The sequence below is a fragment of the Semicossyphus pulcher genome, unplaced genomic scaffold, assembly GCF_022749685.1.
Source record: "Semicossyphus pulcher isolate SPU_LCO1_2020_fin unplaced genomic scaffold, fSemPul1.0.p SCAF_3, whole genome shotgun sequence".
NCBI classification, from domain to species: Eukaryota; Metazoa; Chordata; class Actinopteri; order Labriformes; family Labridae; genus Semicossyphus; species Semicossyphus pulcher.
Window position 1 is genome coordinate 32,121,528 of NW_027211704.1, and position 14,571 is coordinate 32,136,098.

The 14,571-nt window shown below is 42.5% G+C and overlaps 1 protein-coding gene across 12 annotated transcripts in view; it reads right to left on the reverse strand.

Annotated features, from left to right (window-relative positions):
- The window catches only part of cadpsa (Ca2+-dependent activator protein for secretion a), a 186,166-nt gene that overhangs the window by 138,970 nt on the left and 32,625 nt on the right, over nt 1–14,571 (reverse strand). For all 12 annotated transcript variants that reach the window (XM_069677542.1, XM_069677539.1, XM_069677541.1 and 9 more), the window contains exons 2-3: nt 11,200–11,313; nt 5,692–6,024 (exon numbers count right to left, since the gene is read on the reverse strand). In XM_069677542.1, coding sequence (XP_069533643.1) covers nt 5,692–6,024; nt 11,200–11,313 — 447 coding nt within the window. The remainder of the gene's footprint in view (nt 1–5,691; nt 6,025–11,199; nt 11,314–14,571) is intronic.

Consider the following 14,571-nt stretch of genomic DNA (forward strand, 5'->3'; position numbering starts at 1 on the left):
CCATAGTACATTACTGTTTACTCGCAACACTTGCAGAGAGCGGAAAAGCAGCCGCTTAGCTCCACCTACCCTCTCTGGCAGACCAACCACTGCTGGGTGATGGAAACGCGTCACTAACTGGGCGCCGCTTGTGATTCTTTCCGTGTTACCTCATTCGGCGATAGATAGTGACTTGACAGACTTTCATTTAAAAATCTTTGAGATTATTTAAGATGTAAAACTTCATGCAGCTTCTGCTGCAGGAAACAACACTGACACAATGTTAGCTCATATTTGCATGTCCCTTGGGTTGAGCTATAGAGATGTACCGCCTCCGGCTCAGGGTGCGTGGGCCCGACAGCAATCACTTGGCTAATGAGGGCAGCAACATGTTGCTTTGAAACATGGAAGGAGGGGGAGAACTCTGTCTGGCTCTCCAGAAGCATCCAGCCGGAGACACAGGCAACAAAAGGATGACAGCAGGAGACAAATCCCAAACCAGCTGCTATAACCTGCATCTGTGCTAGACTGGTTCCGACTGGGGTTATCTCCAAGTCACACACACTCTGCATTAGCCTGCTGCATGGCGCCAAAGTCACAACATAAGCTTGTGTGGCAAGAGATGTTTCCACATCTCTTTAGTGGAGGGATTTCCAAGCTCACAATGTGGATTAAAGGATTACCTCGTACACTCTGCTGTGCGTTTGGATTGAGAGTAAATGATGTGCATGTGTTTTATGTGCGTAAAAATAATATTTGTGCAGAAGTTCTTAAATGTCGTATCATCTTTTAACTCAGCAAGCCATCTGTCTGTATTTTAAGAGGGCTTTACATACTGCTGAACTGTATCCTGTTCAGGAAGAGCAGCTTGGGTTAAACTGAAGCCTCGAAAACCATCAGCACCTCGTCCCCCCAGCGAGCGCTCTGTTCGCAGTAACAATACGTTTTGTGTAACTTTAGTTATTTACAGCGGCCTGGTGCTTTTGGATTTTAATTGGCAGTTATTATCCTCAGAGTGCAGCTCTCGCACCGAGAAGCCAATATTTACTCTCAGCGCTGATAACTGGAAAACAAATAGCTCATTTAGTGGAAATGTCTTTTGTTTCTTATAATGCCCGCGCCTCTCTTCCTGTCTGCCTCCTCCTAATCACCACCTCGCTCTTCACAGTTCAACTCTCTCTTCCTCCTCTTTTTCCAATTTACACTCCCTCCCCAATCCCGTCTCTATCTGTCCGCTCCTCCTCTGTCTTTTCTGCAGGCCCCCTCGGAGGACTTGATCAGAATGAAGACACCAAAAATACTGACTAATAAATTACTGATTTAATTTTTCCATACCTGAGCTGTAGTCTTTGCAATAGATGGGGATCAAAGATCAACTGAAATGAAAATTACTTTTGTCTAAGGATGATGATAATTATCTCATTTTGTGTTTGATTTGACGTCATGGTGGAGCAGTGGTTAGCGCTGTCGACTCACAGCTGGAAGGATCCTGGGTCGAGCCCTGTTCAGACGTAGCGGGCCTTTCTGTGTGGAGTTTGCATGTCCTGAATATGTGATGAAGGGACATAGAGGAGCAGTTATTCAGCAATGACACTCTGGGGATAGACCATTAAAGGTGGTCATTATGATCTTAAATTTATTTCTGAAACATAATTGTAACTAGTGTAGAGAGGCTCTTGTTAAAGGCCGAGCAGCTGCGTGCTGTTCCAGCTGAAGGCGTGAGATTGATGTCAGGCTGAACCAGGATACAATTAGTCGCAGTAATCTAACAGAGATTAAATTAAAGTACAGAGGACTAACTACAGATCAGGTAGGGACAGAGAGGAGACAAGAAGACTGTAAAATGAAGGGAGCTCAACAAACCAGGAGTAGTTCTCTAACCCTAAAAGGTTGCAATGGTGAGGCGGCTGTGGTAGAGTCAGCCGTCTCTTAATCAGAAGGTTGGTGGTTTGATCCCTGGCTGCTACAGTCACATGTCAAAGTGTCCTTGAGCAAGACACTTTGCACCCAAAGGCATAGCCATCGGGTATGAATGGGCATAGATCTGATAGGAGATTGGCACTTTGGCCTTTGTCATCAGTGTGTGAAAGGGTGAATGTGACATGTTGTGTAAAAGCAGCTTTGAGTGGTCGCAGGAGTAGAGAGCTATAGGTACAAAAAGGGTTAACCTATATAGCCATGAGCATGTTCACATAAAAGGGGCAGTGTTTGCAGCATGTGACCAATCACAAACATTGACAAGTCTACTGGTAGCAAAGCCACATGTTTTACAGAAGACAGTAAAACTATAATACTAGACTATAACACATAATCCAGACTAAAAGAAACACAGCTGCAGCTGCAGCAAACAATCAATGACTGTGTGAATGTGCAGGTAAGATTTAGAATTAAGAGTCATGGCAGGAAAAATTCACTATCTAGTTGGGAGATGGGCTGCACGGTGGTGCAGTGGTTAGCTCTGTTGCCTCACAGCTAGAAGGTCACAACCAAAGTTTCAACCCAAAGTGTTTGCATGTTCTCCCTGTGCATGTGTGGGTCATGTACATTGGTGACTCTAAATTGCCCATAGGTGTGGGTGTGAGTGCGAAAGTTTGTCTGTCTCTCTGTGTCAGCCCTGTGATTGACTGGCAATCAGTCCAGGGTGTACCCCGCCTTTCGCCCAATGACAGCTGGGATAGGCTCCAGCCCCCCTGCGACTCTGAACAGGATAAGCGGTGTAGATAATGGATGGAGTTGGGAGGTGGACATGGAACAAGGCTCTCCAAGGAGGCATGAGGTCAGCCAGCGAGGTTGATATTTACAAGATCAACATCCACTGTGTGTCTGTTTCTCCAGTCAGGGACTGTTATTGGTAGCAGTTGGAAAAGCCTTTATACATTATAGGGGGAATTTGGAAGACCTGAAATTGTCCGCAGTTCACACCTGAATTGTGGACACCTTCCCAACAGTATTAATACTCTGTTTGGTTTAAGTGAGGAGGAGTTTCTGGGCACACCTTACCAGCAGGAGACCCTGGAGTAAACCCACGACACACCTGAGAGATTATTGATCTTATTAGGGAACGTCTCAGGAATATGTGGCTTTGCTACCAGTCGACCTTTTGAAGATAGAAAACGTTGGGGAAAGGACGTCTGGACCACCTTCATTAGCCTGCTGCCACCACAACCCAGTGCCAGATTAGAGAATCAGGTGCATGTGTTTACAGGTTCTTTTTGCAAAGATTTTGCTTAACACTAAAACACTTGCTTAGATCTCTCTGTCTTTTTCACAGCCTGTGCTTATTGCCATGTAGGTTTACACAGGAATTTGTATTTTGGTGCATCACTTCGGTCAGGAGCTCTATTGTTGATCCGGAAAGAACACTGCCTTCTTCATGGCCCAGGGTGGAGAGTGAGGATCAAATGTGTTTAAAGTGGACATACTGTGCTGCCTCCCTCAGCCCATGTTTGAATGAAACTGTAAAGAGAATGGAGAAGATAAAAGAAAGGAGCAGCTCTGACAGTGAGCGGGATTCATCCCCCTCAGTGTCTGCATGTTCACACAAAAGAAAGCTGAGGACCTGAAGGCCAGTCTGCAGCTGCCGACGACTGGACACATCATTACCACATCAATCTGCTTTAAAGCCCAGCTCTCCGTTATTACCATTACACTCTGCATATATTAATAACTAATCTTCCATCCAGCATGATACAATACCTGGCCCTTACATAGTGGATCATGTATGCATGGAAACCCCTCTCATCGTTCCTCCTCCCCCATGCTTGGACTGATCTTCTGCGTTCATCTGCCACAGACCTTAAAAAACCTCCAAACACGTCTGAATGAAGCTCTTTCTTTACATGAAGATATTCAACATGTTATAAAAGCTTTTTACACACTGTTTCATGTCATGCTCCTTTCTGAAAGCTTCAGGTGAACTGATCACCTGAAAGTTAACATGCCAAACTGGTGAGAGTGAAGGCACGGTCCATCTTGGGAAGGAAGTCAGGCTGGAAAGTCCCGACTCAGACATTGTAGACACCTGTTTGCAGGCCTTCCAATGTTCACTGCTGAGCCATGAATAAGACCTTTACTAAACCTCAAACCATGTTAGAGGTGACAGAGAGGAAACACATTCTTTTAAAGGTCATAGTTTACAGCTCCGGAAAAAAGAAAGAGAGAAAGTTTTTCTCTGGTTCTTCTATTTATAGTTTTGTGTTTGAGTAAAATGAACATTTGTTTTATTGTAAACAACATTTCTCCTACTTCCAAATAAAATATTCTCATTTAGGTCTTTTATTTGCAGAAAATTACAACGGTTAAGAAAACCAAGAGATGTTTTTCTGAGCTCGAATACTGCAAAGAAAACAAGTTCATCTTCATGGTTAAACGACAGCTTCTTTAGGCCTGTGCACTGCCTGTCGCACTTGAAGCTGTTTGTTGGCTCTTACTGACTTTGTTCCCTCCTGTCTTGATCCTTGTCTGTGTTGTATAAACTCTCAGATGTACGTCGCTTTGGACCAAAGCGTCTGCTGAATGAAATTGTAGCACTGACAGAATACTCAGGAGGAGTTCACAAATCAGTATCTGGTGAATAACCTGGTTTCTAATCACAGCATTCATGCATCTCTGCATGTTCTCCTCCAGTCTGTCACAGTGCTGTTGGGTGACGTTAGGCCGCTCTTGGAGCAGCTCATCTTTGTTCCATGGCTTGTGACCGTCAATCTTCTTCTTGATCACATTCAAGAGGTTTTCAATGGTTCACGTCTGGATTGGGCTGGCCGTGACATGTAGAGAGATGTGCTGATTTAAGGAACATTTGGAGGGGTCTCTTCATTTTTTCCTGAGCTATATATATGTACAGACTTCAGTGGGACTTCAGTCAATAATCATTAAAGCTCAGATAGACAAGAAACTGTAAAACATGTCAAAGCCACTCCCCCCAAACACATGAACGTATGCTGCCTCATAACGGTGCAAGATGAGCAAAAGAAAGAGTGTTCAGGAAGAAGAGGGCACTGCATTCGTGCCAATGCAAGACATGTAAAACTACCTCTCTCTGCCATTCATGGACCACTTGCTTGTTAGCTTTAGCTAATGGAACACGCACGGTAACAGAGGTAGCAGTAGACAGGTGGGTACGTAGACAGGCAGGTAGATTGGTTAAACTCAAATACAGTACATTATATTAAATTACAGTTTTTTATAGAAATACCATTTAGAACAACAACATGACCGAGACATTTCGCACATCACTCGCAGGCTCGATGGGGCACACCATTTAAACCAGAGTGTAGATGATAATAGTAAAAACATTTTAGCACCTCTCCCTGTGTTGCACACTAAGCTCTGCACTCTTTCTTGAAGAATAATCTCCACAGACAGCCACACAAATCTCTCATTGTCTCCGTGTTGTGAACTTTTTAATATCGTTTCATTCAGCTCATAAAGTGCAAAGCTGGCAAGGCCCCCCCTCAGCCCAGATGGGATCAGGTGAAGGCTGCAACCACCTACTACACCAGCTTCTTCAACAACAGAAAATAACATCAACTGTATGATTAAAACACAAAAAAATATGGTAAAATAACTCTTGATCTACTCATCAACAGTGAGGTTTGAGTCAAAGGACAGACTCACGTTTCAAAAGAGATTTAAGGCCAGAAGACTTAAGGAAACTTAAACAAGTTTTTTAATCCAAAATGCAGAATAAACTTAAATGACTGGATGACTGACCTGGCAGGCGTTGTAGAGGAGCTGGTGCTCAAACTTCTTGATGCCCAGGATCGACTGGAACATCTCGTACAGCTGGTCCTTGCTGAGGATGAGCTCGGAGGCGGCGCTGGCCGTCATCCTCTGCTGGTGCTTCCTGGGGTCCTCTTCACCGCGGTAGATGGTGTCAAACTTCGCCATCCAGGAGCTCAGCACCGTCTCTTTGCTGAGGCCGTCGATCTCCGGCAGGCTGCGCACACGCTTCTCTATATGCTTCTTAAAAACCTCCCGCGAGTCGCTGGCCGAGCAGCCGCCGCTCTGCACCATCCGGGACACACGGTCGCTTTTCAGGAAGACCTGCAAACAGTTTGAGGAAGTGAAAGATTATATATTTACCCAAAGGAACTCTATGGAACTTTATGTTCCTTATTTACAGCAAACTCTATTTAAAAGGATGCAGCTAAAAACTCACTCCTCCTACACTCAGTGCACCACTTACCACATTTTATACATTTTTTTTTAACGTCTTCGATTTATACACCTACTTGAAATTCAAACATTTGTTATTTGCAACATTTGTAACATAGTAACACAGATATTCCTTTTGGCAGTTATTGATTGTTTTTGCTTTTTAAGAAAGCCAGAGCTCCTTGAACAATGTTGGTGCTGAGTTTGAAAATGGACTGTACTTCTATATCGCTTTTCTAGTCCTGCGACCACTCAAAGCGCTTTTACATGACATGTCACATTCATTCTTTCACACAGATATTAACACACTGATGGCAAAGACCTAAGTGCCAATCCTGATGGCTATGCCTTCGGGAGCAATTCGAGGTTCAGTGTCTCGCCCAAGGACACTTCGACATGTGACTGTAGTCAGGGATCGAACCCTTGTTTAGAGACGACGGACTCTACCACTGAGCCACAGCCAACAATGGAAATTGCTGTCCGAAACGTGCAGCAGTTGAGCTGCACTGTTCACCACTTTGCGCTAATGTAAGACAGGGCTGAAAAAACACTGAGGGGGGCATTTGAGGCTAGTGGAAAGGGTTGGTCCCCCCCATAAAAATGTTTCCCCGTACATGCATGGGCTCCCTCCGGCTTCCTCCCACAGTCCAAAGACATGCTCGTCAGATTTATTAGTGACTCTAAGTTGCCTGTAGGTGTGAGTGTGAGTGTGAGCGTGCTAAGTTGTCTCCATGTGTCAGCTGTGTGATTGACTGGTGATCAGTCCAGGGTGTACCTGCCTCTCGCCCAATGACAGCTGGGCCCGCCTGCGACCCTGAACAGGTTAGCGGTATAGATAACTGATGGGTGAGTTGTATGTGTCCACCCCACGGTAATGGAGATCTATTGAAATGAATTTTATGTTTACAGCATTGAAGAATCACATTATAAATTCAGCATCAACATCTGTTTCCAGAAAGAGACTCTGAATTTCTCTGCATACGGCACTAAATACAAATAGACTGTTCGTCATGTTTGAAAGACTGTAAACATGCCTGTGATTGACGGGCGGTAAATACCTGTCACCTGCTGTTGAACCTGCCAAGCTCTTTGTAACCTTTTGTCTCAGTTAGCCCGTGTCTTTCTATTTCTGTCTCACCACCTCTCAGTGTGTCCGCCTGCATCAGTTTTAGCCTGAAGCTAAAGCCGAGCTGAGAGCTTTAGGGTTTAATTGAATTGGATAACCTGTGCCACCAGCTTCATCTGTTAAATATCACACCGTTCTCATTTGGCTTGCTTGTGCTGCCACATTAACTGATAAGGAGACGCCAGTCAACGTGTCAGCACCGCCAACCAAACACAGAAGCTCTGCTTTGTTTTTGTTCCAAACATCTTAGATCTCCAAATGCCTCCTTTAAACTTGTTCCTGGATCAGCTTGAACAAAAACTTATCTGACGTCTGTTGTTACAAACTTTGATTACTTTTATTCCCCACAGCATTTTTATTTCCTTTGTTTCATTTGGGACAACGTTCAATATATTTCTGCACTATAAATTTTTTATTATTGCATTTAATTAATAAGTTATTTTATCAGGTTTTTTATTGCTAGTTGTTTTTAAATGTCATTGTAATGTTTGTCTCTGCCCGTGTAAACCAACTTGAATTGTCTCTGTGCAATGGTATGTTTGTCATGGATGTGTGGATGTATGAGAAGCTATTTGTCACATGTAGTACATAGGCAAACAATGTGTGAATCTAGCTAGGCTAACTTGAAGCCCTGACGCTGGTTAGGCTTTTACATTAGGTTAAAAAAGACAAACAAACATAAAGCTTACATAGAATCAGGATGAAATCAACAGCACATACACAATACTCCTGTGTGCATGAGTCTAAATGGGTAAGGTATGTGTCGTGTCTGCACTTTAGTTAAGTTACATTTTTTGTCGTCACGTTCCAGCATTCTCACAGCACTCTGACTCACGTAAGCCTTGACCTCGTTTGTGTTCCAACCTGCCCTCTTGCCACTCGATTTTGACACTGTTGCCTTGTTGGATTGATTACCCGTGTACCGAACTTTGCCTGATATTAAACCTGGTTTGAGTTCTTGACAAAATGTTGGAAAAAAACAGCAATGCATTTAGTATCCTAATGTTATGTTTGAGATAGTGTAAATGAAAGTTTATTAATTCAACAAAACACTTCAATTATTTTTTATTAAAAGACTTGTTTTTCACTGATTCAGTAAAGAAGTGCTATGATGTTGAATACAATGTAAATGTTTTTTTACTCAGATTTCTGTTACTACTTAAAGTAGGCGTCTCTTACATCAGTATGGGTCTCCGCATATTTTCTGTCTTCAGCTGTCCTACAAATATAGACACAATGGACAAAAAGTAAACTTTATAGAAAAATAAATGTTTAGGAGAGCTGTAAATTCAAGGAACTTAAACAATCTGAAAGTGCATTTATACAAAAGGTTTGTTTTCCTTATACCTTCCTGCAATTTCTGTATGGATTATGTACACTTGCATCCGATTCTGAAGGTTAGACAAAGATCACAGCTTGGTTTAATATTTTGGTTCAATCCATTCATCCATCCATTATCTAAACCGCTTATCCTGTTCAGGGTCGTGGGGGGGGACTGGAGCCTATCCCAGCTGTCATTGGGGCGAGAGGCGGGGTAACACCTGGACTAACTGCCAGTCAGTCACAGAGCTGACACACAGACGAACCTGTCACGCTCACATTCACACCTCAGTTTAGAGTCACTAATGAACCTAGCCAGCATGTCTTTGGACTGTGGAAGCCGGAGAACGCGGAGGGAACCGACGCCCTACGTCAGAACAAGGAATCGAACCAGGAACCTTCTACTAGATTAACATCTAACCATTTGACTAAGCTTAACCAAGAGCAAAAGGTTGATACTGTACATTAACAAATTCACTAACAGGGCACATTTTACAAACATGTTCAGAACCTGTTTTTACAAATACCTCATCCAAGTAGCATGCTTTTTCTTTCAAATGTATATGATGCTGCAAATCGTAAGAACTTGATGAGTATTGTTTTATGAAACAAGGAAGCATAAAAATACTGAACATCAAACCGTTAAAAAGATTGAGCGCATAGCTGCTGTATTAAACTGTATTTGTTTCAGCTCAGTGAACCCAATTAGATGGCTCATTATCTTTAAAAAATGATGTTTTTATTATACAGTATTAGTGTTTGTTTTGTCTGGGTGTATTACAAATGTAAGATTTGTTGTTTGGGTGCATTAAAAAAAAGATGCAAATCGGAGAGCTGAAGCTCATCCTGCTTGTGCCTCACTGCCTGTGGTGCGTCACGAATGCCAAACTGCTAATGAACAATTCAGTCCAAAGTAGTTCTAATGTGAGAAGCAGAAAAGACTCTGACTTTCTTTCATCACATTTTATTCCCCTCTTCTGCTCTGCGCAGATCAAACCCTCCGACTCGAGGAACATGATTAAAAATGCCCCGAGGAGCTCGGAGTAACCTCTGCATCATTTATCAGATCCAAGACGAGTGTCCTCCGCCGAGGCTCAGACACTTTTGACCCCATTATTAGTTTTGGTGCTACGACCGATTAATTTTAAACAAGTGAAGGCTCACAAGGGGAACAAAACAGCCTGCTGAAGGCAGTTTAGGGATGTGAAATGTCATAAATGTCGTAGATATGTGCAATAATAAAAAATAAATAAATAAAATAAAATCGATTTTACGTGGAGGCAGCGTTTCTCTCATCCACAGAGAAGTCAGAGGTCAGATACTCAAAGGCAGCATTATGGAGTTAACCTGTGAAAACATTTTGTGCATTATCCTTTTTAATTCATCTAAATTAAAAATATTAATATTTGAGCCTTCATTGTTATTGCAACCCCAAGCTAAGGTTTCTGTCTTTAGTGTTAGCACATTGTTCTTTCATTGATGATGTCATTATATAACCCTCAAATTCCACAGGATCCGTCTCCGGCACGTTCCCTGTGCACCGCGACTTCCGGAGTCGATCGCACCCATTCAAGTCAATCATATTGATTCCACAGCACGCGCCACGGTCCATCTCCGGGTCTATTTTTGACGGAGGCCGCTTCAAGCATGCGTCAAGCTGAACAGAGCAGATTGTTCCAAACAGGAAGTCACACACGAAAGCAGCATACAGCATCCGGTCATTTCAAAATAAAACATCATGTACAGACCGGTACAGACTCACGTTTTTTCCTTTTTTCATAACAACAACACACTGAAATCTTGACAAAAGAACACTTCTAATTAAGTAGTGTACTCAGCCATGGTAGAAGCACAAAAATCACTGAATGATCTCTAGATGAGCAGATAATCAACCTCGCCTGTGCAAACTGAACTGTTGTTTTTGTGTTGCTCTGTTTAACGTTGATGTTATCGGGTGATTTCGCATTTCTCGACCGATAACGTAGTTCTCCCGCGATCTTGTGATCTCGCAAATCCAGCTGCTAGGGTCAGCGCTCCGCTGCGATGCAGATCAGACACGCTTCCTGTGAGCGAGGGCTCGTGCCGTCTGACGGACAAGAACCGCGGCACAGACGGAACGCGCCGGACACGGATCCTGTGGGATCCAACTGTGCACTGTGTTAAATGTGCAGGCAACAGGGGATGACTGGGATCGGGCTGCAGGAGATCTGGTTCACATAATCCTGTTTAAATTGATCGATAGTAGAAACTATAACAGTTATAACAGCATAACTTACATAAACTTTTAGGTGGTAGAGATTTTAATACGAAGTATTTGCTTCCAGAAATGACATCATAATTAGCAAAAACACAAATGTAGGGGTTTTATTTTTTTTGTAGATTAAAAAGCTTCTGGAGCCTTTAATATATTTTGTTTCTGTGTTCAGAATTGTTCAGGATCAATATGTTTGTGTTAATTTAGCAAAACTGTATGAAAAAAAATGTTTGCATTGCTTTAATTTATGAACACATTTAATACTGTCATCAAGTATCATGGTTTAGTAACATACAAAACTCTTAGAATTGTGAGTAAACTGGTGGTAGAGTTAGATGTCCAAGTAACAGATGAACAGACTCACGTCGTAGTAGCTCTGGACGGCGTTGATGAAAGCTTCGTCAGCTACGATCTGTGTGTCTCCGCTGAGGAACGCCTGGAAACGCTCTTTGACCGTCTGCAGATGCTGCTTACTGATCTGAAGGAGACATGAACACACAGGAGACACAGAGGTTATTAGAGTTCATCAAAAACTTTACCATTTAAATCATTATACATTTAAAATAATGAAAATGTTATTAGAAAGTGTTGAAGTTCGGTCTGCATGAAGTCTGCATTGGGTGGTCAGGGGCATGGATGTGTCCATTGAAAACCTCTTGAATGTGATCAAGAGGGAGATGGACGGTCACAAGCCATCGCACAAAGAGCGGCCTAACGTGACTGTGACAGACTGGTGGAGAGCATGAGCCAAGACGCATGAAAGCTGTGATTAAAAAGCATGTTATTCCACCAGATACTGATCTGTGAACTCTGAGTTAAAACATTTGTATTCTGTTGTTTAAACATGAAGATGAACTTGGTTTCTTTGCATTATTCGAGGTTTGAAAACATCTTGTTTGCATCTTTTTGGTTTTCTTAAAGCTCACATATTATGTAAAACTCACTTTTTCAGTGTTTATGCACATACATGTGGGTCTCTGAAGTGCCTACTGACACAGAAACTGTGAAAATAGACAATCAAGTCAGTTTGTTGTGGGCTGGCAAGACACGAAACCATGTGTTTTATCAAGCTGCTCTGATTGGCCTCCCCTTCTTACGGAGAAAGGGGACTCAGGGCGCTTATTTGGATAACACCATCCCCAGAGCTCGCCCCCAGAGCTCTCGGGTCCACCCACTTAAGCAGATCTTTGCAAAGGTGCAGCCACCATTTTTTTCCCTTGTAAGCACTGGAGTCACCACTCGCCATTAGCATAGGTCTAAAAATGCAAACTGCTCAGTTGTTGGTTGCACAGACCAGCATAACTCTTTGCATCAGCGGACATAAGAGCGGAGCGGTTGAAGATCATTTTTGATGACATCACAGGCACAGTCGGCAAAAACCTGTGTGTCAACCACTTTGTGGCTGACAGCTTCACCAACCTGTGTCAGTTCAGTGCAGGACGCGCCTCTAAACTTTATCTGAAGTAGGGATCAAAACCAACTACGGAACAAACCTGCAGATGACGGCGAGTATTTAACCTTAGAAATAACGTTTATTGTGCTGTGTGTTTCTTTGTTGTTTAGCACTAGCTAACACTAAGCTAAGAGTATTTTTTACAAATACCTAAATGAGAATATTTGATTTGGAAGTAGAAGAAATGTTGTTTACAATAAAACAAAAGTTCATTTTATACAAATTAGGACTGTCAAAGTTAACGCGATTATAACGCGTTAACGTACATTCCCTTTTAACTCCACTATTTATTTTGACGTCCGTCCGCCCGCCCCGTAGTTTGTGAAATCCGGAAGCGTTGCAGCTGCAATGTTGTGGATAGCGTGCAGAAACAAACCTCCGTGAGCAGAAATGGGTAAAGAAAACATCTTTTAAATGTCAAGCATAGACTCAAAACCCTGCTAGATGGTTCTATGGACAAGACCAAGTTATTTGTATTTGCTGTCGATGTGAACGGAGTTACCACCGGAGTACGTCGAGTCTTAATAGTACTTGCTGGCTGAGCACACAGCTGATGCAGGGAGCACCAGGTTGTGAAAAATGTCTTTAAGTGATTAAACTTTGGCTAAAATGATGTTATTTGTATCTCCTGCTGCAGACTCAGTGACTGATTACTTAGGAATGTTACATTCAGGTCAACATGCCGTCTGTTGTTGCTTGTTGGGCTTCAGTTGGGCTTCAGTTGGGCTTTACTGAATTTCCCAGAGGGAGTCATCCCAAAGGGATCAATAAAGTTGAGTCTAAGTCTAAGTTTGCATTGTTATGCTTTCAGTATGTTTTTTGAGCATGCAGTACCTCTGAGGTTATTCTGTTATTCTTACAATTATTTTTTTAAGACAATTTTTGGGGCTTTTTTGCCTTTAATTGATGGGACAGCTGAAGATAGACAGGAAACGTTGGGAGGAGAGAGCGGGGGATGACATGCACCAAAATGATCAGCAGACTGGGAGTCAAACCTGCGGTCAGTGCGACGAGGACTGTGGCCTCTGTACATGGGGCGCCTGCTCTACCAACCGAGCTAAACCTGCGCCCCACCATTAAATATTTTAATCGATTGACAGCACTAATACAAACACAAACCTATAAATATTAGAAACAGAGAAAAACTGATCTTTGCAGTGGTCTCTTAATTTTTTCCGGAGCTGTATGTAACAAAGTTATTTCAGTTTTTACTCATATTAGAAGTTCTCTAACTCAAACCAAAACCTTTATTTCTAACCAAGTAGTTCAACATAACAGATGTAATGTAGGGTACCAAACATAAACCACATTAAAGAATGACCCCATCGTGATACCGGATGTCAGATTCTAAACACTATTGTACATGTGTGAGTTAAACAGGAGATTTTAGGTAAATAAATATAAAGTAGGGCTGACTCGACATATCTGATCTTTACATTCAGACATGTCGGCAGGCTTTTCTCAGGACATTAACCGTAAACTGTACATGCTCGGCTCACAGGCGTTTTTCACACTCCCGCTGTGGTTAACATCACATACTGTTCAGCTCTCCATACATCACATATGGCCTGTCTATAGAGTGTTTTCACAGGATGCCAAGTGATGTAAACAATAGTTTAACAGTATACAATGCTCAGCAGCTATACTGGTAAATGTGCTGAATATGTTTCACTGGGATGAAGACAGAGATGTTTGTCGTTCTTTGATAACACAGACATAAAAAACTAATATGGGAAAATACTGCAAGTCACAGGCCTGTTGTAATCCTTGAAATAAACTTAAACTAACAGTTGAGTGATTATGAGCAGATGTGTGGAGTTAACACGCTTGTTGGTTTGCTCTGTCTGTAGGTGCAAAAGAAGCTGATACAGCCTCGCAAAGCCTCCATGTTCTTTCTAACGGTACCTCTGAGGGCTGCAAAGCTTTACATCCAACTACTACTACTACTGTTGTGCTTGTTGAAGGTAAAAGTAACCACTTCTGTGTTCTTAGTTCATTTTAGAGCAAACATGCTGTGTGAAGCGAAAACACACAAACACACAGAGCGAGCTGAAATGACAGGACAGCACACTGGTGATCTGAAAACAGCTTTTAAGTTGTTTTGGCTGCTCACCAACACTGTCAGCAGATAACAGGCAGCATCAGAGGCTGTGAGACACACACGGCTCCTACTGAGCAGATTTAAATAGAATTGTATATTTATGATCATCAAATGATTGTCCTCATGTCGACCTTTTCTGTGACGCAACAGTAAGTTTAGATTGAAACCCCTGCGAGTACTGG